We start from the raw sequence: 25,135 nt of genomic DNA on the forward strand, positions 1-25,135 counted from the left end.
CTGAGCGTTTGCTCAGCTAAACAAATTTTATTGCGATTAAAAACTGTATTTGATCCAAGAGAAGGGCCTGATCTGTGTAGCAAATTGTTTCCAAAATGATTATCTAAATTATCAGATGCAACAGCCTTTAAGTCCCAGTTAAGCAGATGTTAAAGTGTCTTCATCTTCTGTACTGCGAGTCAGTTACAGGAGGGATTGAATCAAATAATTATCTTTTAATCGGGCTGCTAAAGAATAGAATAGAATGTACGAGGAGCTGCAGTGGTATGTGGCTACAGACTCACCTTCCTATTAGCTCAAAGTTGCAGATTGATTGATGGATGTCATGATATTATTGGCTGAAACTGGCCAGTACCTGTAAGCACACTTTATATTTAGTTTAACACTTTATATTTAGTTTTTTCTGTGTATTTATATACACAGAAAATGTTTATGTTTGCATGTATTGTTGAATTTGACTTGGGATGTTCTCTAAAAGGGTTAAATGGACATTTTAATTTCATCTCTACTTCATTGTGGGAGCCATCTTGGCCATATATTGCCAAATGTATACTCATCCTGGCATCCTTGTACCATGAGAGCATTATTACTGATATTATGCAAGTTTTCCACACGTGTCTGTAGCAAGGATTTAAAATCCATTTGGTGTATTTGCAGATTAAAGGTTTTAATCTCAATGACACAAGCCTCTGTCATTCAAATACAGAGCTCCAAAATAAATCTGTCGAGCGCTGCTCCAAACATTCATCCAAAACCACTGATAGCAGAAGGCAGTTAAATCATTATAGAGATATGTCCTTGAGCAATACAATTGTATTTAACACTAGTTGTTTTTGTTATTTACATTATAAATAATTAAAATGGGTTTAGTAGATTCTGAAACAATTGAAAATTCATTTTTACCGCTTCTGAATGTTCTGATATGATGAACGATGTCTCGGTTCCTGGGGGTCAAATCTCTTAATCGTGTCGCCCTATCCCCTTCCTCTGTTGGTACAGCGTTTTAACACGACTAACTAGTCAGAAAGAATATGTTTGTGTTGTCTCGGTACGCAGTCGCCCCACTAAACCCTAATGACCAAGTGCTAGGGTGCAACCCTTAATGGAGTAGCTCCACCCATGGTTTGATGACAATTTGTAAAGGTGCACCATATTTTTCTACCGTTCCAATCAGAGCAGACTGTGCTTTTTTTGGGAGGTGGGCTAAGAGAGGAACGCTAAACCAGGAGCATGTTAGACAGAGGGTGATAGGTATATTCAGACAGACAGTATGAGACAATGTTTTTTACAGTAACTAAGTGTGAATCTGAGAATGAGCATGATATGTCCCTTTTAAAGTGATAACCATTCCTTTGTGGAGCCTGCTTTTGAGATCAGAGATTCACTATGTGTGATTACCTTGAATTTCTATAATAAATGTTTAACTTTTGCACACTATTGTTTAATTTATTGTAGAGAACTAATGAGGAAGTTAAAGGTGAACATCCACTTACCCTTCAGTTTCTCCACGACACTCTGTCCGGCTCTCTCTGCCACCTGCCCGTCCTCCCTCTGGTAATGGTCATCCAGGAATCTGGCAGTAGCTTCTGACAGGTGGACCTTGCCCGCCACGCCCAGCTGCTCCATCAAGTTCGCCAGATTGACATCATTTGACCATACGTCAAACTTGAAGCGCTTTATTCCCAGGATTCCACACAGGACGGTGCCCGTATGGACGCCAACACGCATGTTGACGGTCTCACGTGTCTCCTGGCAGAACTGCTCGATGGCCTGGATCATGCCCAAGCCCATCTCAACGCAGCAGTAGGCGTGGTCCGGCCTCGGCTCAGGGCAGCCAGCTACACAGTAGTAGCAATCTCCCAGAGTGCTGATCTTCTCGCAACAGGTTAGTTCACAAAGCCGGTCGAAACGTCCAAACAAATCATTGAGAAGGCCTACCAAGGCTGGTGCCGACTTATTGGCAGACATTCTCGTGAAACCCACAATATCCGCAAAGAGGATGCTGACAGGCTCCATGCGTTTCATATTGAAAGGCCGGAAGATTATATGTCCACTGTGGATGGAGGTCTTCTTGCGTTTGTGATTGTTGTATGGGAAACTCTTGGAACTTGTGGCACTTTGGGCTTGTGAAGCTCCACCGCTTCCTCCACCCCCGACTGAGACGGCTGAGGCAGAGCAGGCACCAGAGGAATAACGCTTGCCAGAGTTCTCCCCACCACCCTCATCATCACCTTGTTTCATCAGCTCATCTGCGACTCGCCGCGGCATGACAGAGTGGATCATACGCTCTTTCAAGGCCTTCTCCACCTCCAAGTCTTTGCCATGCATGATCGCCTGGCCAACTTTAAGGAAGGTGCTGCGGGAACGCACCTCGGACATGATGAACAAGTGGATGCCAATGACGTGGGCACACAAATGGAGCAAAGCTTTGGCCGGGCCGAGCCAACGGAGGGTGTCGCCTTCCCAATCGGAACCTGAATCTGCTGACCCTGTCCCCCATCCAGTAGTCTCATAACTCTTTTGAAGCAATGGTAGCCATTCTAACGCCTCAAATAATATAGAATACAGGAGCCCCAGCATCACGGAGGCATACAGGCGGACCTGGAGGACGCTGTACAACAACAACAAAACCTCCATGCACAGGGAAAAGGTGCCCACGGGGGAGATGCAAGGGGTTGGAAGTGGTGCTACGTTGTCTGGTGAAGGATACGAGGCGTTCCCACCGCCAGCCCACTCCAGCTCAGTGAAGCCGGCAGTCTGAATCTGTGGAGCCAAGGTAATGGCGAAGGTGACCGCGATCAGGAACAAGGAGGTTTGGTTGTACAGCCATGTGTAGGGCTGGGTTAAAGTGAACAAGAAAAGGAGCACTAGGAGGACTAAGAAGGAGGCTGTGGGTGCTAGGAAGGTCGCAGGGTTGCAGCGGTCACTATTAACCCCGAAGTACACCCCCCAGAGTACAGCTGCCACTGCCAGGTAGAACAGGACATAACGGAAGCGCCGCTGTGTCTGAGGGAAGCACCTCTCTTGGCACGCATCTTCCAGGATTGAAGAGTCAAACTTGGGGTCCCAGCACTGAGCAGCCGAGCGTTCGAACAGTGGCGGTCCCTTCCTGCGCACCCTTGAATTGGAGACCCCTGCCGGTCTTGAGTCTGCCGAGCTACAACTGGAGGAGATACTGTATTTGTGGAGGTTAGGGTTCATTTTACTCACAGTCCCAAAGCCTCCTGCTCCACTGCTGGCAGCCCTCAGTGGCTCACGTTGGTGCACGTGTGGCGCGCTGTTGCTAATCCGCACGGTCACGGCGCCGTCGCCGCTGGAGTCGCAGCTCACCTCCGTGCCATGCATGAGAAGCTGCCGGTGCTGTTGCAGAGTGGCCATATCGACGCACGGGAAAACAAGGGGAGCAGAGAGTGAGAGGTGTTGAATGTGAATATCTTCTGGTGGCCCTCAGGCAATTAGACGCGGTACGTGGGCACCGTGTGTGCACATGGGGGCTCGGAGGGGAGGGGGCGGGAGAGAGAGAGAGAGAGAGAGAGAGAGAGAGAGAGAGAGAGAGAGAGAGAGAGAGAGAGAGAGAGAGAGCGCAAAAGGTGTTTGTTGGAATAATCACAGTGCATGAATGGTGAGCACGGCACAGACGTCTTTGCTACGCACACGGCAGCCTGCACACTCACTGACACAAGACGCGCCGTTCCAGTTTCTTGAGCAGTTCATTATCCGACCCCCGGTTTGCGTCAGTACTCACATTACATGTATCCTTCTCCAAAGAGGCTCTGGGTCTGAGCCCAGCTTTCTCTCCAGCTGCGGTTAAAACACCGTCATCACTCTGTCTGCCTCCTGAATTGAACATCCTTCTCGGAAAGGACTGGCTCGTGATGCAACGGTTTTTTGGTATGCCTTCATCAAGTCGGTTCTGACGTTACACGACTGGAAATGTCCTCTGTGTGTGCGCGCAATACCTCGATACTGCTGACATTACAAAGTCAGACAGCGTCAGGGAAAATCCCCAGATTGTGTCTTCATTCCGAAATAACGTTGTTGCGTGGAAAGGCAGCATTCAGGTCCAGGGCTTCTTTGTGAGAGCGGATACAGATCGAGGCTGTCAATAGTTGGCGTTGTGCACAGCAAGTGGCTACAAAAAGTTACACTGTGCCTCTTATCTTCACAACATGCGCGGCTAATGGTCCGTTTACGCGTCCAAAACAAACAATATTGTCGTTATGATCCGCTAGTAGTGCTAAAAATAAAAATAAAAAAGTGTGGTCCAGCATAAAGCATTTAATGTGTGTAAGGAAAATATTTTCCAGGAAAAATAAACAGTCCTCAAAAAATATTCTCGTTTCACATTAAGTCGTGTACTTTTGCTGTAACTGTTTAGCATAACACAACAATGCCGACTTAAAACAGTTGATTACGTTGGTTTGGAAAAATAAAAAGTTGTGTGATCTGCAATTAAGGCGGCTTTACCTTCCATTACAGCCCTGCTCATGGCTCAGTGTGCTACGGATTGGCATGTCTTGCTCCCATACATTCTCCTTTCATCTTTATTCCGGTGGCCCATGAAAATAGTCCAGAGTTTGTTTATTCGGGAGCCCTGTCCAGTCCAAGATCAAGATCATAAGAGGCCTGACAGGCAGGCCTATTCCCACAGATCCAGCCCCGTCCTTTCCTGAACTCCCAGTCCGGATCTCCAACGTTTATTCCCCCTCCGTCTTCCAAAGAGGGGGTCGGGAGTATGTGTTATTCAAAGACGCATAATCCGAAAAGAGAAGCGCAGAAAAGACCATCCGCTGGCCCAAATGAGTGTAGGTTTGCCTCTGCTGGGAGTGTCTGCAACTTGTTGCGCGCAGTTGGCAAAATATTCGGCTACGAGCAACAGCCTCGGTCGGAACAGGCTGGTCTATAAATAGTGATGATCAAAACTCGTGCAATAACAACTCCAACAGCCTGTGCTTTCTCATTAACTCAATCTGCGGAATAACAGAAGCGTTTAATACAACAACCACAAAAAGGTAGTAAAGTACTTATAAATCACGCCGTACAGCGCATGCAGAACGTCAGCGATAGGGCCCCTTCTCGTTTCCAAAAGCTCCCAAACTTTTTTTTTTTTTTTTTTTTCCCAGGCCGTATTTCCTGCGTTTGGAGAGCAGACCCAGTTAGGAGTCTCTGGTTATTTGGAGCTGGGGCTGGATTTCCTCCCCTCGCATTTCCCCCCAGAGCAAAGACGTAGAAACTCCCCAGAGCAATGAAGGAAACCCCTCGGCTATCTCCTCCGTGGGATAAAGAAAAAAAACACGCCCCACAATCGGCACCATCTCCTTATCTCCACCAAGTCCTGAGGTCTGGGGAGCACTAGATTCCGCTGGCATGCATGTGTCCAACAAACACAACACTGTGCGCGCAGGCTGCGGTGCGTCCTCTTCCGTCCGCCGCTGGTTGCCTCCCTATCCACCCCCCCCCCCTCCCCCACACCCACCCGGTATACCGCTCCCTGCTGGAGTTAGCGTCGAAATAAAAACAGACTCGACAGCGGGAGTTGCGAAGGCTGCTCTCCGTCTCTTACCGGGGCGGACGTGACATCTCCAGTACCGTAGCTGCCGCCACCATCTTCGCTGTGACTGGGTCAGAAATCATCCGCCAGCTGTTGTGGCGGCGAGCGTTGGTGTGACTAGCCTGTCAAGCGAACAACGGTTTTACGGGAGAAAAAAAAAGAAAGAAAATCGGTTTTCGGTCTTACCTTACAAGCGAGATGAATACATGAATATGTTTAGTCAGGTAAATGTTTATACACAGGCAGAACATAGGAAAGCTTATCGAATACGTGCGTTGTCTTTAGTTGGTCGAAGAAGCATTAAAAAATAGTCCCGACAGTTGAACGTTAGTCAAAACGTCGTCATGTCAACGCGGACGATGGACCTACAGAAACATGGCTGCACCTCCATGCGCGCGGAAGCTTTACACTGTTCGCTAACTTAATAAGAGCAATACTGACTGGAAACCGGAGTTATTTAAATTAACATTATCTATTAAAACCCGACTAAGTTTGGTCCAACTAAGCCCTGTATCTTTACAATCCAACAGCTGCGTGCCTTTAGTTTGAAGGCAGACGGGCCTCTGGTCACCTCCCGCCCCGGTTGTCTGTCTGACTTGGCGGTCAGGAAGTCAACGTCCAGACTGGAGCTTCAGGTGGGAAAAACTGCCTAGAACATGAGATAAACATTATTTTGAATATAAAAATTCAGAGGTCCCAGTAATTATCATGTAATGCAACATTGCAGCATATGACACATACACAATGATTCACAAAGGGTGTGTTAAGTGTAGTGTCGCCTATTGACCCAGACCACACTTTTAAGCAGTGGACCTGTTCCTTTAATACAAGGCTCTAATAAACATGTGTTTGTCCTAAAGCACATGATATTCATATAATGTAGCCTTTTGAGACAAAAGAGGTTCAAACTTAAACGTGACTTGAATTACTGATAAAATAAATAATACTATATTGTTAAGGCCTGTCAGCAGTAATTCTTCTATTGATTTGTCACTTTTCTATGATCATATCTACCAAAAATGTCTCTAAGAGCCTTAGCGAGAGAAGCACATTTTGTTGTTATGTCTTGTACTGAAGCATCTTTCCCAACTTTGTTTTGAATGTTGAAACTGTGAAAACATCCATATCCATGTGTGGAATGTAGTTCAGTATGATATGATGGAAACGTATTAAGTCTAATACATTATTTATATGAATTTCCTTCCGTCTTTTTTGTTGTTGTCTCCAATAAAAAGCACTTTGTTGTATTTGTTGTACTATTTAATCTCAGATAAACACAGGCAGAGGGGAACAACCATCACAAACAGGAAACAATATGAAGCAGCAATCGTGTTTTTGTGGAAAACCTGTCCTTGTAAATGTGCTCTATTGCGAAAAAACAAAGCTGGAGTTGATGTTTTAATTTTTCACCATTCTTCTTTTTTATTTCCTATATGATTTTCTTATAATATAATTCACTTAGATAAATTGATTTGTAGTACCTTTATATATTCTGTTGGTGTCTTTCATAGTGTCTCATAGTGGAATAGGTTTTTAAGGGGGCACAAAAATACACACAAATTTTGACAATGCAAAAATTTCACAAAATGTAAAAAAAAAAAGAAGAAGAGTTATGACAGGAGCAAACCATTCATTTTGAATTCCAAATATATTAAAGGAAGACATACTATGAGAAAGGAGGGTTTTCTGGTTTACTGTTCAATGGCCTATGACACCATATGTGTTATTGTTGGCACATTGGCTATCAAATATCCAAGGTGGCACGCATGAACGGACACTATTGCAGCGTTTCTATGGACCACACTGTACTTTCAACAGGTGATAGTGTCGAGATGAGATTGTGAACAGCAATGAACACAAATATGTGTGCCCTCTGCCTTTGAAGAAGCAATACTGTTTAAACTTTGAATCCAATAAAGCAATAAGCCCCTGTGCACCCTTCCAGTGAGGGTGTGTGTTTGTGTGTGTGTTTGTGTGTGTGTGTGTGTGTGTGTGTGTGGTATGAGGGTGGCGTGTGTGCGTGCTTATGTTCGAGAGCTTACAAGAGGTGTGTTTAAAGAGTTGATAAAGCTGCACTGATAAGTCTGTGTTAACATTGTTCCTTAAACCATGGGGTCAATGCCCGTCAACTCAGCAAACACAGATAATACACAGAATATTACCTCCATATTTACACGTTCAGCCCTTATTACATATGCACAGGCGTGTTCATACTCGCTGTCATGTGACACCGACAATTAACTCCTTGCCTTGGAGCTCAGGGTCAGCAGCAGGGCAGCTGCAGATTTTCCTACAAGTATTTAAAAGAAGCACCAGTGAGAAGGCAAGCTGCCAAAGAATGATGTGACAAAGGCTTAACTCAGCTCATATTATATGCTAAGTCTTTCTACTTTTGAAAGGGCCATGTGCAGTATCACACAGTATATCTTTTGCTGTGCTCAAACACCACTTTGGTCTAGACTGAAATCTTTCAACAGCTATGCAATGGACTTCTGTGAACTTCGGTACACACGTTTGTGGTGCCCAGAGGATGAATCCTAAAAACTTTGGTGATCCTCTGACCTTTGTTCCACCACGAGGTTTACATTCTGGATTAGAGTAAGATATATATAGAGAAAGTATTTCTTCAATACTTAGTTTTACAATCAATTACCTGCAAAAGCTTCCCATCGTCCCAACATTCCCATCAGCCACGGCTGCACTTGGTGTTTAGTAAACTAACATGATAAGTGCGATAGCATGGTGATTGCTAGCACAGTCATTGTTAGCATGCTAACCATAACATTTGATTCAAAGCACCACTGTGACCGAGTACAACCTCAAATAGGCCACTGCAATATTGTGACCTCTGAGTACTCAGCCAAATATCCGACTCTAAAACTAAACTCTGAACTGAAAGAGTCAATTGGACAATAATCCATCCAGACATTAGAATATGTTAACACGGAAAGTGATGAGAGTCTTCGACTTAAAATGTTTTCAGAAGATTTTCTCAAATGTAGCTTTTCGAGAATTCATTCACAATGTAGTCTACACGTGGATTATTTTGTTCACGCAAAGTTAGTTTGAATTACCGAGATATTCTGGTCGACAATAAACATGCTATACCGGTGGTGTACAATATGGTTGTGCTGGTGTTGTGTAACTGTATTGTTGCATGCAAGCGCAGTTTTACACCATTTATTTACACCTACAATGCAATTTGTTGCTACGGTCTACAGAATCCCATGGACTGCCTGGTTCTGTACTAAAAGAATAATATTGAGTATACATTTTTAAACGTATAAGTGCGGCGTTGTAATTTTGCAACAAAGACAAAATCCTGTGCATTTAAATTAATGCTTTAAATGTTTTAAAGCTGGGTTTCTCAAATCTTTTGTGACGAGTGACCCATACAGGGAAGAACATGCGTCAATCGCTTAATCGTAACTCTCATTAAGCATTTTGCTTCCCACCATTTCTAGTGGTAAGCATAAGATGTCTGGGATGCCATTGGAACAATTTGTATTCTGAAACTAAATACTTCAGACCTGTTTCATAGGCGTAACTAGAAAACATTTAAATTATAATAATAGTAGTACCACTCATATACTTTTAAACAGAGGGTAATTTCAATCAAATTGCATTTGGATTTTGACAACATTTATAAGTAATTGATCTAACTATCTTTCAGAAAATGAACAGATCCAGACATTTAAATGTATCACTCTAAAAACGACTTTCAGTCGCGGCTTGAACCTAATAAAATAATGGGCTTTTTTATCGCTGCAAGTTACAATCATAACTGTTTCAATTGGCCCAAAGCTATCGTGGGTGGGAGAAATTGACACAATATGTTTGTTTTATTGTATCTTTGAATTGTTTAATGATATTGCACAAATGTATCATTTATAGTAGAGTATTTGGCTGACCCCCTGACTGACCTCTGGGGTCACTTGACTTGAATGAGTCATTGTCACTGGGTATCTGATTAATCGTGAACTATTCCAAAAAGAGTTTATGTTAGTAATAACAAGCTAACTCCAGGCAGCCACTGCTGTTAAATACTCACATAAACACCCACTCTTTTTGGCAAACAAGAAAAATTCACTTCTCACACCTAATTTATTATTACAGAGATTATACCAAGATGTAATAATGACTAACTAATCAGCAGATAAAATAATATGAATATCCACATGCAATGTGCTTTGAGTATGAATGATCACTGACAGAACTGTGTTATAAAAGTATGCTGTTAAATCCCTTGGAGAAAAAGTGGAGATAATCTTTATCTATATTTTAGTAAATTGTCTCCTGTTTTCTCCTGAGCCTTGCATTAAAAATACAAATGATATAAAGAAACAACGCTTCCTTTTTTTTCGCTCTGCAATCTCGTCAGTCTGACATCATTGAGGCGCCTCCTGGTGGCGGCTTTCAGTCACTGCATGGGATAATTAACCCGCTGTCACGTAGCAGCATTTGTATTGGTAATGGTTTGTTGGGCTAATACGTGCTCATCCAGCTTTTACACATTTAATCATGTTTCTCATTCATACAATGCTGTTATGTGTGAACAAATTAGTCTGCAATATTTTATTCTGAAAGTGCAGTTTCTCCAATCCAAAGTAGCGCGTTGTGAGGATGTTCATGCTTTTCATTTGGCCCAAATTTCTCCGAATCACCATTCGCTGCAATTTGCAGCCGGACAACTAAATATCAATTATGTATTCTGTCAATGGAAGTCACTTAATCTGTCATGTTTTTGTATCCATGAAAATGAAACCAAGCCTGCAGTTTTTAATTTAGTTGTTTACTCAAAAGAAATCACTCAAAAGAATGACGAACCTAAAGGAACAAGGACAAGATTACTTTTTCAAAGGAAATGCAGCTGCTTTGAGGTAAGACTAGCAACAGTTCAGAGGGCTGAGAAGGCCGCGGTGGCATTAAAAACAAGCTTACATCAACAAAAAGCTATAATTAAATGTTGTTTTATTCAGTCAAATCAGTTCCAATGCAGCACTGAGATATTTTTTAAATAAAATGTGCTTCGATAATGAATGTAATATAGTACAATAGAGAAGAGAGGACAGTACAGTATCCAGCAGTGCAGCGCAGTTCAGCGACTAAACATGGTCGAATCCCTAAAACACAACAAGAACAACCCTTCTATTTGTTTGGGTCACCGTCAAAACTAAGACAACGACGACGACGACCTACACTGGGTTTACTGTAAAAACACAGCACAGCAGTTTGAATCTCAATCTTTACACTTTGCAAAAAACACTCGTGGCAGAATCCACTGTGTGACAACAGTACATCGGAGGAGTACAATCGCTGGCGGCATCTTTCTCTGAAGCAGAAAACTCGAATAAATAATGTACAAACTTGAAAAGAGTGAGAAACCAGAAAACATCAGATTTCATGAACATGGAAGGTTACAAAGGAAATATATGTTTTGGGGTTTTCCGGTTGTATGTTTCACCTGCAGACAGCAATAGCTTCAGATGGAAAAATGTCCTGCTAAACCATAGAAACCCCCCTACCTAAATACCAGAAGTGTGTCCTCGGACCAGGTGTAACAGAGAATTGTTGTAAAGCTACCCCAGGTCTGTGTGGTGCATCTTTGCACACGTTCGACTCTCTTTCCCTCTCTCCGCAGTCTCTCCATACCCAGTCCTGAAAATTACAGCAGTGAGGATTATTTCAGGAAACCCTCTGGTTGCTGCCGCCATCTGCCGCCTCTATTCCTCCTCCTGCACCCCTCGCCTCCGGTCTCACTGCTTCCTCCAGCGATTCTTGGGTTTCTCCTGACATCCGGGACCCTCACTGGTGCCAGGGAGCGGAGGTGGTGGTGAGGGCGCCGCCTTCGCCGGCGGAGGTGCCGGCGCGGCCTTGCCGACACTGCCGAGCAGGGCCGGGAGCTCGTACGAGATGGCCCTCTCCAGCTTCTCTAGTAGACAGCCGCCGGTCCAGCTGCAGTGGGAGGAGAGCTGCTTGAAGCTGGAGATTGGGTTCACGCCAAAGAAATCCTGGTAGGCCTCCTTTTTGGGCAGGTCAAACTTGCTGACGTTGGTCTTGGCCAGAATGGATTTGAAGATGTAGTACTTGTCTGGGTCGTTGACAATGTCCTTGAACACCTCGTAGGGTTCGCTAAACCAGCCCATCTTGTCGGAGTAGGTCTGGAGGTAACGGTCGACCAGCAGGGCGTGGATGCGCACGCGGATGGCGTGCTGGCGGATGAATGCGATCTTGTTCTCCATTTGGTTCTCGATCACCTGCAGAGGAAGACAGAAACATAAAGGACAAGAGGCATACGTCACAATGTGGTCATGTAGCAGGTGTTTTATGCGATTACCCAATCCATTTCTGTGCATTGAGTCACATTGTCAGTAAAAACAAGTGAAGAAGGAGCCGTATCATGCCTGGTTGAGGTCCTCCAGCAGAGAGGTCTCCTCCTTCATGAACAGCTCTCGGCTGGTGTCTGCAGCGTAGTCCTGAGGCCAGAAGGAGCTGACGTAGACCCGGGGGGGCTCCGTGACGTTGATCAGGGGCGCCATGCTCCAGAACAGGGCCCCGTAGACCCTCATCAGGTCCTGGGTGGAAAGACTGTCGGCCTTGTTGAGGATGAGGCGAATCTGGGACTCGCGGCCCTTCATCTGCTTGAAGAGCATCTCCAGCTCCCCACCCACGTCCAGCTTGGTGGGGTCGAACACCTGGAAGATGAGATCTGCTCGATCAATGAACCACTGGCACACCTCGTTGTAGGGGTAACCTGAGGAAGAGGAGAGAAGAGGCACAATACATTCAAATGTAAAGGTGTTCGCCCTGTGAAACGCAGCACAAGTGACACAATTCATTTGAACTTTTTACATTTCACACACAAAAAGCTTTCTTTTTGAGTTTGTTTTGAGTAACAGGAACAATGTAAACCCATGTTGCTCATGGGTTTATGGACTTCTGATTAAAGGATTATCCCATGTAGTATAGAAAGAGGCCTTTTAGCCTCATAAGCTACAGAGAAAGCTTAAATTTCACACTTTTAATTGGCCTGCATCCTTTGCTTTCTGTACAAAGCGTGGTGATAAACCTGCTTGTTAAAATACATGATAAACAAACCTGATACATTGCGCGACTTCAACACTTGATCCCTGACTTGTGGGTGTCACGGTCTATGTCTGTTTGCAGGCTGCGTGTGTTGCATTGATCATGTGTGTCATGGTAATCATTGGATCGATGTTGCAGTACGTCTCCAAGTCGTGTCTCGTCTGTGGCTTTCGATGTAAAACATCAGCAATGGCCACACACCTCTCTCCTGCTGCTTGCGGTTTTCAATGATGCCGGGCGTGTCGACGAAGGTCACCCTCTCCAGCAGCTTGTGGGGCATCTCGATGCCCACCAGACGCTCCAGGAAGCTTTGACCGAACTTCTCCAGGGGAGAGAAGGACCGAGTGCTGTCAGCTGCCATGACGATGCCCTCGATGGTCCGAGACTTTTCCCCGTTCATGATGACCGTGTACTCTGAGGTGGTGGGCTCAGCACCTGGTCGGGGAGAGAAGGGGGGTGGTTTAACAGCACTGGCACTAGTGGGTTAAGCTTGTTTATGGGTTTTTTTTTATCTGATAGATGTTGTACACATAACGTAATACTTGTATGATATTTTGCTTAACTAAGTAGTACTTTTGCTCTGACTAAACTTGTATTACTGTTGAAATGTACTACCATAATGACATATTTATGTGTCATGAGTACCAACAACAGATCGGCTAATGTTTAAACATTATTCAGTTTGTAATGAACTGAATAATGTTCATTACATGTTACCTATCTTCACAGATAGGTAACATGTAGGCGTTACTAATAAAAATTTGTATTAATTCTACATTGAAAGCACAACGTTTCCTTCATATTCTATGACTACATGAGAATTTAAAGTGACAACCCTTGAAAGGAGATCAAAGTTGCGCTTTAACGTTTCATCATGTCATACAGCGAAACAATTTAAAGGTAAAAGAAGCTGCCGAACACACCCTGTGTGTCACCTGGAGACATATTTATTGGTTCCTGTTTGTGGTCCCTCGCTTTCAGTCAGTTCACCTGACAAAAATGTTGGAAATTGGAAATATTTTTTCAATTCCCCCTTTTAGTATAGTAGCCAAAAGTTCCATCTTTTCACTTTAAGTGAAATTATGTTGTATTGGAACGAACAATTGTGAATATATTTTACACTCATATAATATATAATATATACTCTGTTTTTTTCTTGTAACAACAGGACAGTAGGATCAGTGTGGACCTGTGTAGAGTTCCTGTGGGGTGCCATGAAGACCCAGCAGGTAGTTGATCATGGAGGACTTGCCGACGCTCCAGGGTCCAAGGAACAAAACCATGGGCTTAGAGGTGATCTCGCCATCTACAGTCATACACGTAAAGAAAAGGTTTGAGAGAGAAATAATAAAAAAACTTTTTTTTCTTTACAACTATATCTGATCTCAGGTTGATAAAGAATACTATTTTGCATGAATATTCTTGGTCCTCTCACATTAAAAAGTTGTGTGAATGCCCCTGATTGTGTTGTGTCATCTTACTGTTAATATGTAGACAATCACACATAAAATAACCAAATCAAATGGGCAGAGTGAAAGGAATCGGCGCTCCTCTGACGGTCCTGTACACGTCTTTCCATTCTGCTCCACAAGGGGTCCCAGCGTCACACGCCACAGTTTGAAGACTTCATCCTGCTCCTTAACATAAATAATACTCACTGCCCTCAAATGCAATGGAACAAAGTTGTAGGGAGTCTGGCCCACACAACGTTCCCTTTAATTTTCAGCAGACAGAGTCCTTATTGTGCTTCTCTGAGCGCCTGGTTTGAATAATGTCAGGTCCCGGCTTGATTTCTTCTTAATCAGGACTTTATTTGTGCAACTCCAATTTATTAACTCATAGAGGAGCTGTGAGGTGACAGGCCCATGTGGGCCTGTAAACCCTTGACAGACACTGTGACTTTCGCCCACACAAACAAACTACTGGGGTGGCTGTGACTCAGGAAGTAGAGCGGGAAATCGCAGTTTGATATCGTAGTGTCCTGAGTCAAGCTACTGAACCAAAAATTGCTCTGCGTGAGCATTAATATTTTGATTAGATCCTGATGAGCAGTCTATTCTCCATGTACTACTGCTTATTAACATGCTGTTTGATCCGGGGTAATCTCAAACAGGAAGCTGGTTCACCTGTGACTTCATGCTGCCTGAGCTCGTTGTACTTGAAGGCTCGCTCCATTGGCTGGATGGTAGTGTGGTAGATGTTCAGCAACTTCTTCATAGCAGCTAGAGAGAGAGAGAGAGAGAGAGAGAGAGAGAGAGAGAGAGAGAGAGAGAGAGAGAGAGAGAGAGAGAGATGGATGTATTCATTGGGAGGTAATGGCGAGGAGACATTTTGGACAAGATTATTATTAATGCTACCATTACTGATTACAACAGTTCCGTGGGCAGTGCATGATGAATTGCCCTCATAAAGTTTATTGAATCGAGCTGGGGCGATTAGAAGACCGGCTCGGCTGCAGCGCTTTGAAACGAACCAGTCTTCTTTGGGAGAACAGAGAGGCTTTCATGGCCAAGGACAGAGTTACACATTTGCGCTGATTAATCACCTGCCTCAAGACGTGTCTGCACGCTCACACGCATACACACATGTGCATATAGTACACACACACACACACACACACACACACACACACACACACACACACACACAGCCCCAGGACCTAGACATCATGAAGCAATTTTCAGCATAGTTTTGACAGAAAATCCCCCCAAATTGTCTCATTCCTGCTTTCATTCTCATGCAAACACATCTGTTTTTCTTCCCCATTGACAATGTTGCTGTAAACAATCTTAATTTCAATACACAACTTCAGGCATGTGTTTCCACAGAAAACGTCTGAAAGACATTTAAAACGGTGGGCAGCACAGCAGCGTTTGTCAATACGCATCCTATTTTTGATCAGCAGGATGTGGCTTCCACTGTGTGTACATGCACAATGTGTGTATGTACGAGTGTTGGGGTGTATATATTCGTGCGGGTGTGAGAGAGGTGCTTCATGCCCTTTCATTGCATTTCAATCAAATCAGACCACATGATGTCTTACTTCACTAACGTTGTTGTTCCTCACCTGAGAGCTCTGTTGAGGGGTCAGTAGTAGCCAACCGCAGCGTGTCCTCAATGTGGGTGCGGTCCCTCAGCGTCGGGCATGCTGGCTGAGGTTCTGATTGGAGGATCAGAGAGTTAAGTCGACTGTTAAGGTGACCATGCATTTACCTGTAAGTGAGAGAGGGCCTGAAACACAATTGTACTGTTTTCAAAGCTGTATCTGTGAAATAAACCGCATCCTCTCATTAGTGAAGACTCAGCTGAAAATGTTTTCAACATGAAAGCGCTCCCCAGGTAAACGGTGTCCTGAGTCGTGAGTGACAAGACCATCTGGGGAGAGTCCAGGTCCAACTGTTCTGTCATGCTGCTGTCCATCTATTCCTTTCCTCTGCTATTTTGGTTTGTTTATTTCTGTACCAGAGGTTGTTGCTAATTCCCCTTTAGCTACACACTGTGTCATATTCAGGGGGCTTTGCATGCCGGAGAGAGAAAGATAGAGACCTTTGTTGTCATTTCACAGTCCAGCTCAGCTAAATATCCTGTCACACAAGAATCATAATTTGTACAACTTTCTAACAAAGCATACTTACGACAGAGCTTCATATATGGGTTTGAACAAACACTTTTTAGGTCAATGATTAACCATTCTTGAGGATAATATTTGTTTTGACAGGTTGGGAAAAATCCCTTTGGCTGATGTTAATACTCTTTTAAATAAGTTAGTAATAGATTCATTTTGGGTTCGGATGTCCGGTAGCTCATTTCCAGAGGGGTCTGCAAGGTGAATTGAAGCGCTATCTTAAGAGACAAAGCAAGGTGAGCTGGATCAGGATAAACACAGGGTTTGCACAATGTGGCAACCCAAAACCTGTCCCTCTCGATGGGCTTTTATTGCTTCTTAAAACGTTTATAAAGGATTTGTCAACCATTGATAAAGGCAATAATTACAATTTAGAAACAATTGATGAAATGTGACTCATTCGAGTAGTTATCTTTAAACAACAAGTGTGCTGATGAATGGTATATTCCTTTAAAATCCAATTTATTTTAGTTTTTTTCACTCTGTTGTTTCTATTCTTTCTGTGAGGTATCATCCTTGTTGTTTAAATTTTTTTTTAAAGAAAGTTGCATTAGCGTTGTACTATCGTCAAAATGCGTCTTACTCGCTTCTTTAGGATTAAGATTACTTTTATTATTATTATTTTTCCATTCCCTTTTGTTGGTAAATGATCTCTGCGTCAATGATTTGTCTTACAGGATAGAATAACGAATTCACAACACAACAGTTTCAAAATGTTTTGCTTTGTCATCTAAAACTCTCAGTATAGAGAGACAAAAACCAAAGATGTGACCGTAATTGTTTCAGAAATGTATTGCAGGCTGAGTGTTGAATTCAATTACTGGATATCTAAAGTTCAAAGAGATAACACACATAAATGACACCCACACAAGGGTAATGCATGAAGTGATGAAGTGGGATCAGAGTAATAGATGGGGATCTCTTTTAAGACTCAGCCGTCATCTTATATAGCAAGTGTCAACACCCAGACATCAGATAATGGCTTGCATCCTTAATTACAGAAGCAGTGACTGGAAGGGCACAGCTCCACTGTAACAGGATCCTTGCTGCTGCTCCCTGCTGCTCTACACCATCCTGTCAACGGACAGGATGGTGGCAAGACAATGGTGTTGGTGAAAAGATGTACTTATACCTTCTGCGACAGCTTTTCTTAGGCAGAAGGAGGGTTACCCTCATGACACGCTATAAACCCAGACGGTGTTCTCTTTTTGTACCTTTGGTTTTTGCCGGTGCAGGCGCCTCTGCAGACACCTCTTCCTCCACTGTCGCCTCCTCCACATCAACAGGTGCCTCCTCCACCATCGCCTCCTCAACGACGTCTACTGATGCCTCCTCCACCGCTTCCCCTTCCACAGTCACATCCTCTGCAGATTCTGGTGCGACCCCCTCCAAAACCGGCTCGAGCTCCACTTCAGGCTCCGGCTCTGCAACCACCTCAATCTCAGGCTCCGACATCACCTCTGGTTCTGAAATGACTTCAGGTTCTGGTTCAGATTCTGCGATCGCCTCAGCCTCTGTTTCCTCAGATTCCTCAGAGTCTGTTTGAGAAAGCTCAACTGGTTCTGCTTCTGGTTCGGACTCAGCTGCTTCTGGTTCCAGTGCACTCTCTTCCTCAGCAGCTTCCTCCTCTACAGCCTCATGTAGGACAGTTTCCACATCTTCCTCCTCGGCGGCTGCCTTTGAATCCTGCTGTGTGTCTTCACCTTCCCCAACTGCTTCATCTTCAGCAGCAGCTTCATTTGTCTCTGCAACTTCTTCCTGAGGTTCTTGCACTTCTTCTTCCTTGTTGGATAATTCCTCCTCTGCTTCTTCTTCGCCTTCCTCGATTTTCTCCTCCTCCTCCTTCTCCTCCTCCTCCACAACCTCAGATACCTCCTCCTCCTCAGTCGATGCAACCTCCTCAGATACTTCCTCCTCTTCTTCAGCCTTCTCCTCAGATGTCTCTTGCTCCTCCTCTACCTCTTCCTGAGACGCAGCCTCTTCCAGCTCTTCCTCTCCATCACCTGTAATCTCCTCAATGGAAGCATCCCGCTCCACTGAAGCCGCCTCCTCCTCCTCTTCATGCTCCGAGCTCGTAGCTGAATCTTCTGTAGGCACAGCTGATGGAGGTTTGCAGGGCTGGCATAGGGCCCTCTCTGGGGCCGGAGTGTCGTTGGAGGAGCTCTGACTAGCGGGCTCCTCTGTTGTATCACATGCACAGGAGAAGAGCTCTTCCTCTGGCTGCTGGAGCTGCAGACGCACCAAGGGATCCTCATCGTGGCTGGAGGGGCCCGTCAGAAGATCTAGAAGGAGGAAATATGGGATTAGACTAGAGAACTCTGGGCGAGCGTCTTTGATCACTAAGACAAATTCATCCCTGATCGGAGTACTGTTCGCTGTTAATGTTTTAATGGAAGATGTTCAGAAACAAACAAAGCAATCAGACTGCACCAGCCGGACCTCTGCGGACCAGTCACCTTTGTCTGTTGCGTCAGTGTTTGAGCGGTGCTCAGTCACTGTGCAAGAACAGAGCAGATCATATGTTCAGCACCTCCCAGATTTAAGACTCACATTTCAGCTCCTTGAATGGTGACAGTAAAGAGAGGACTATTTGAAGCAGACGTACGGTGGACCGTTGCAGTTGACCGTTGTGTAGAGAATCTAAAAGAAGACAGCTGAGTGGACAGGGAGGCTTAATAGAATAATGTATTTATTGTTGTTGCATGCTTTTATTACTGTTTTCTGGAGCTATTTCTGAGTTCAGGTCACACTTTTTTGTTGTTGACAACATTCAGAACACAACTAAAGCACTGGTGAATGAATACTTTTGGACTTAATGTAAACTTAGTCCCCTGTTTGCGTCAAATATATTAAAATGTTTCAAAACATAATCTCTTTCAAAAAAGGGAAACATATTTCAATGCATGTCTGTTTTAAATTGTTTCAATCTGTACAAACACAACAAAACCTAAACATATACATATATATTCAAAGATTTTAGTTTCTTGCACAGAAAATAACCAATGAAAATATAACAATAATAATATACAACTAATGTATATTTCCTCAGAAGCAAATGATTTACTCTCTCACTCTGGACAATAAGATACAGAACAAGACGTTCATCACCATCCCTCAGCATCGTAAGTATATTATAATTGCCATTATAGTTACTATGGCTTCAAAACAATCACAGTTACAACTGGGATCTCCCTCTCCATTACACCACATGTGTACATGTACACATACTCTTTACAACCAAAGTGTTCACCGTGACCTCTATTTAATTATAACTGCCTGCCAGTTTTAAGACTGAGGAACGCGTCGTGGTACACTGTGTGATGAGGGGCAGCTAAATGTATGTCCAGTTCATGTTACAAGTGGGATGAAGACTAACAGCTATAGCCAGCTGTCACAGGTTTACATGTTCATAAGGCATCTGGATCAATGCCCATCATGAGCCAAGAGGCTAATGCTATGGAATAAGTTAACATGTGATGATAGTTTAGATGTGTACACTGTTAAAACTGCAATGACAGATTGTTGGCCACTTGAGGGGCCAAAAATATCAACATATTTTAAATTGAAATGGCAAACTTGTTAAAATAAAAGTCCAGCTGTTAGAGAGCAAGTTTATCATTTATTTAGAGTTATGATCCAGGTCACCTGATGAATGTGAGTCCAATACACTCTTTTGGCTCTGTTTTTGGTCTCCACCAGCTCCTGAGTGAAATATGTGTCTTTGGCTGTCAACTGTGTTCGTCTGCTGTTTGGTGCTGAGCGAGTCGTGTGCAGCCTGGCAGCAAAACATTGAGCTGAAAGTCACTGTATTGCTCTGCAAATACAATGGGAGCTGCAGATTCTTTTGATGATTCTCTGTAAGTTCATCACGTTGCCCCCTCACACTTCATTGTTTGATACTTTATTGATTTCAATTAAACTAAATCGTATTTCCATATACGTACGATGAGAATAGTTAAGAGTAATGATGTCTGGCAACCAACCAAAAAGCCCAATGTCCTGAATCTTTCAAGGCCCCTGCACGCCCACACAGGTGTTTTTAATTGCTCTGACCAGCCTCTCTAATTCTGTGCCAATAAGAATGTTAACAAGGTAAGTTGTCCCGCCCTAACAGGTGCCGCCAAACTAATAGGCAAATGAGGGATGTGCCAGTCAAGCACAGCTTGTGCACGCCCACATCGTCCTGAGCAGAGGTCTAATCAGGCAACAAGTAAACACACCTGTGCGGATGGACCATGGGCTTTGGCTTGACAGGCTGCAATCAATTGGAACAAACAAATCAGATATGAGTCAACAAGAGACAAACATGGAGTTGTTGTTTTTCAGCTGTTAATTGTCTGTAACTGAAAAGGGAGTTACCAACAGTAACAGACATTTAATTGCAACCATTCTGTCGTGTTGCATTAAAGAAAAGCACTGGTAAAATTAAAAGAATAAACAATAGCTTGTTTCCATTAAGGCCTTCCAGGTCCAGGGTGCTGGTATTGTGCAGGCTACCTCACTGGCAAAGCATCCTAAACCCCATAATTGCCATACGTTAAGTCCTATGACATTTCCAAAAGCCAGCTGTGGAAAAGTCGAAAGCAGTAGCATCATTATAAACGGTCATATTATCAGGCTGATATCATGACTTGTTTGATTATGAAGGATGCTCCACCACAATCTGAAACTATATATAAGCTCATACTACGTGCTACTGTTTACATGGCATGACAAGGTTGGCTATCAGCTGCTTCATGTTTTAAATGTGGATGTGAAAGTACTAGTGTAAAGCCTTGAAGCTGAGTCCACCAAACCAGCTGTTTCTAAGACAAGACACATTTATATTTAAGGCTATATGGAAGGCTTAATGCTCATCGAGCTATCCTCAATGATGCTAGCAGGACTCTGTGTACTCTCCTTTTCCCGTACAGTTCTCCATGACGGCTGCTCTTGCTCTATTTTGAGGCTCTGAATCACACACCAGACCATTGCATTCTCATAATGTCACTTGTCCCCTTGTTTATCTGGATGTTTTGTTAGCATGTCACCTCCTGAAGGAATTGGCAGCTTTGGTCATCAAGTTTAAATTGCCAAAGCATCAACACTGCTTGCAAACTGTGAACATGAACATGTTTGGTCCCGTTATGTTTCCTGCATTGTGATTGATGATAGTTCTGCTCCTGACTTTTACCAAAAAGTCAGGCCTCATTCCAAGTCTAAGCAAAGGCCAAGATAAGAATCTGGTCAGCATGTGTCATATGTTTAATGTAATACGAACCCGGTCAAACCCCACGAGTGAAACCAACGGATTTCCAGTGCTTGGCTGGGCCATCAATGATCACAGTGGTAGTAATGCATTATAATTGGAGTTTAAGTCTCAAAAGGTCTGCCGCTATTAAGAGACCTAGCATGTCCGGTCTCTGTTGTTCTGATTGAGACATGAGCGGTTTGGAGGCTCTCTGAAGACAGATGATAGTGCTGCAGCATCACCTGTGCTGACGCATGTGCAGCAGCAGAGGATATGTTAGGTGACATATCTTACAAAGGTCAGTCCCTTCTGCCTGATGACCATTTACTGGTTTGTTTATGTTACAACCAATATGGTAAATCCTAAATGGTTCTGTGATTTTGATTTCTGACATCAGTTGCCTGGTTCATGTCAGAAGCATCTTGATGTACGATACGAGTATAAAATATATCGGAACCAATTCATAATGTAACCCTGAGGGTTTTCTGAATTTAATTTACTGGCTTTTCTCGGCACTGCACGCTTTATGGTTACGGAAATGAAGCAGAAAGATTATTTTCTGCTATGGTAGTGGCCAGCGGAGGCTCAATTAAATAAAAACAACATAGTTAGGGAGAGTGGAGCGAGGAAGTACAAGAGACAGAATACAAGTGAACATAAAATAATCTGCTCTAAGAGACATATTTTGCTACAATTCCAATTATTAGGACAATACAGACAACAATATGTTACTGAATGATTTGGAAAGAACAAATATGCAGGATGCCAACTAAGTTTTCTGTCTTTAATCATACTATCAAACGTGTCTCTACAGATTAAGGTTGATATTTATGGTTTTGAATTAAATAGCTCAGCATACATTAATATAATGTTTTCCCCTTGACCCTTCATAGCATTCAGACGGTGGTCCTGTCAATCATGGACACTGCATGGGTTAGTTACAATAACTTTACATCAAGCTACTGTGGGCAATAGAGATGGTGATTTATTAGCATAATTGTAGATAGTTTGATTGTTTTGGAGATACAGATACCTCAAGATTAGAATTATGCTGCATTGGTAAATCTGAGGGCTTTTTAAACCTACATGCTGAAGGAATGTGGGGAGTGTAAGTAAGTGGTGTTCCTTTCAGGATTTCAATTAGTCACTAATTCCCAGTGGATTCATTGCATCAGTGTGCTCTTCATACATAGTACTTTAATCCAATGAAACAACATTGATAAATGCAACTTTAAAGTTTGATCTTTGATACTGTTGTCGTACATATATTTGCAACGCCACTGTTATAATTTAAGTTACCGAAAATCAATAAAAACACACATCAAGTTCTTAACGCAAAACGTGTGCTGTGCAATTATGTATGTGTTCATCCGAGTGTGCACATCCAAAACGCAGCACATTATGTATCTAAAGCTGCAGCTCTTTCAGGGTTTAGTGCGCTGTGCCTCTCTGGGGGTTCCTCGGCCAGCTGTTGCTGCATTGAGGCCGGGGCCCGGAGCACAGTGTCGCGGGGATAGAGTGGGACAGGTGCCTGGGTGCTGGATGGCCCATCTTTGAGACAGAAATAGCCCGACAATGAGTCAGAGGGTGAAAAGAAGGAGGGATAATTCCACTTCTATTTCCAGTAAATTGTGGCGCTCCACTCCTCCCTGTGATTGTCATGAGGCTGACCTGCAACTCTGCTGCACTGTTGCTCAGCGTCCCTGCAACAGTGAGGGGCGGCGGTGCGTTACGGTTACACAATAGCTCTTTAAAGAGCAGGAACAATAAATGCATCAGCACCCGCACTGATGGAACTCTGACTGAGACTTGATGAAGGGTTCGTTCCTTTGCTTTTACACTTGCAAACGTTCTCTTTTTTCAGACATCAGAGCTCTGAGCTGGAACACAGACAGCATGACAGCAGTGGGTTTGCACATCTGGCTGATCTTAAAATAATCAGCATCTGTCTCAGCATTCATACATCTTGATTAAAGCCAGACACTCTCTCTCTCTCTTTCTTGATAATAAACTTGTCAAGTCTCACACTTTCGGAGACATTACCATGCTCACACAAAATGCATCATGAGACGGGGGATTCCACTTCAGCTCTGTCATTGCTTCATCGTATTTTCCATTTCCTTCAACTTTTAACAGCACTTGTATCTTTAAACAGTTCATCTTTGGGGGCGACTGGACGCCGTGTCCTACATGCCTTCTGCTGTGCTCTCTCGTGCCTCTTTTAGCTGGGACATCCCCTGGACACGGAGGCTGCTGACTGGAATGACAGATTAGCAGCTCTGCAGACAGAGCAGAGTGGGAGTGATGAGGCTTTACTGGGACATTTAATGCAACACTGACTTTGGCTTTAGACATACAGTGTATTTGTAGGAATGTATGATGGCCTTGTGATTTGAAAGTGGAGCTCAGTGAGTCTTTTTGTCTTTGGTGATCGGTGCGTGTCCATTCCTGAGCGTCTTGAAGAGAAGTGATTAGTGACAGGACTACATATCTGGTGACTTTGTCAGACTGACGCCTGACTACGGCACATTGCAGAGGTCAAAATGAACTGGAGAAAGGACAGACAGGGATACTCTCTGTAGCTTCTGTCCAACGTGTAATCAAGCAGAGCAACCATTGTGGTGTCTGCAGCTCTACAGTTGGTTATATTATGTATCACTAGTGTCATCGTGATTTTCCCAGTATAAAAATGGATTAATTAATTTAATGTGGACTAATGGGAAGCCTGTCAAACAACATTGAGCGACTGTGAATAGCCAAAATCTTTGAGCACTGAGTAGCATACGTACGCGCAACTGCTGTAAGGACACAGAGTCAAACCACAATAGATCCAGTGGGAAAACTAATCATTTCTGCCAGCTTTTTGCTTTGGCTGCAGCAGAAAGTGTCTCTTTGTAGTGAGTCCAATTCACTTTGTCAGAGCCGTCACTGTGTTTCCCTCCAGGGCAGAGAGAATAAGCGGCAGCGGACAGGACAGTTTCCATCAGCTGGTGCCACCTTGGCCAAGACTTTTTCATTTGTACAACCAGAGCTCCTCGCGGCTCCAGAGTAACACACACTACATGTGTCCTGCCCAATCAGCTGAGTTACACAAGCCCGGGTAAGTATAGATGTCAGTGAACATTTTCAACACATTATCAATCCTGAAAGTAATTTCCTCATTTAGTTGAATATTTATAGCAATTTAATCCAACAACTCAAAAAGATACCGATCTTTAACTTTTCCTTCATTATTGACCTCTAAAATATGTGTACACATTCAACTCAACGGAAAACACACAGCTCTGATGTGTTCAAAGACACAGACCAAACTCCTATGCTGATATCTGGTGATAATTTCCATCTCACATACTACACCTGCTTAAATAACTCCAAAATGCATCTGACAGCACTGACATTTTTCAATATAAGATATAAATCCGCCCTCCACCTTACCTGCAGTCGACAGGACCAGTAGAGACAGCAAGCAGCACACAGACAGCAGAGACTTCATTTTGGCTGCCAGGGGCCTTCCCCTCATCTCCCCCGCCTATATATACTGCTCTGGCTGAAGGTCAGAGGGCATGCCAGTGGAGAAACTGCAGCCATATCAGCCAATGTGTGTCAGAGCAGCTGCCTGGCCCCATCAGGAATGTTTAGAGCA

At 43.7% G+C, this 25,135-nt stretch overlaps 2 protein-coding genes across 9 annotated transcripts in view; both read right to left on the reverse strand.

Annotated features, from left to right (window-relative positions):
- adcy9 (adenylate cyclase 9) overlaps nucleotides 1-5,904 on the reverse strand; it is a 33,984-nt gene extending 28,080 nt beyond the window's left edge. For 2 of the 8 annotated variants that reach the window (XM_068592276.1, XM_068592275.1), the window contains exon 1: nucleotides 1,494-5,419. In XM_068592276.1, the coding sequence (XP_068448377.1) occupies nucleotides 1,494-3,378 (1,885 nt within the window). In that variant the 5' untranslated portion in view covers nucleotides 3,379-5,419. Of the gene's footprint in view, nucleotides 1-1,493; nucleotides 5,420-5,563 lie in introns of those variants that run through there. The other 6 variants (XM_068592280.1, XM_068592281.1, XM_068592278.1 and 3 more) reach the window with 6 other exon arrangements.
- Nucleotides 5,905-10,505: 4,601 nt separating this feature from the next.
- On the reverse strand, nucleotides 10,506-25,012 carry LOC137795263 (sarcalumenin-like). The gene is made up of 8 exons (XM_068592634.1): nucleotides 24,928-25,012; nucleotides 17,477-18,544; nucleotides 15,705-15,797; nucleotides 14,764-14,859; nucleotides 13,827-13,943; nucleotides 12,839-13,072; nucleotides 11,956-12,305; nucleotides 10,506-11,808 (listed from the first exon to the last, which is right to left on the reverse strand). The coding sequence occupies exons 1-8, from the start codon at nucleotides 25,010-25,012 to the stop codon at nucleotides 11,308-11,310; spliced, it is 2,544 nt and encodes an 847-aa protein (XP_068448735.1). The 3' UTR covers nucleotides 10,506-11,307.
- Nucleotides 25,013-25,135: the final 123 nt, after the last annotated feature.

This window comes from Clinocottus analis, unplaced genomic scaffold (genome assembly GCF_023055335.1).
Source record: "Clinocottus analis isolate CAN_PGR_092001 unplaced genomic scaffold, fCliAna1.0.p SCAF_27, whole genome shotgun sequence".
Taxonomy (NCBI): Eukaryota; Metazoa; Chordata; class Actinopteri; order Perciformes; family Cottidae; genus Clinocottus; species Clinocottus analis.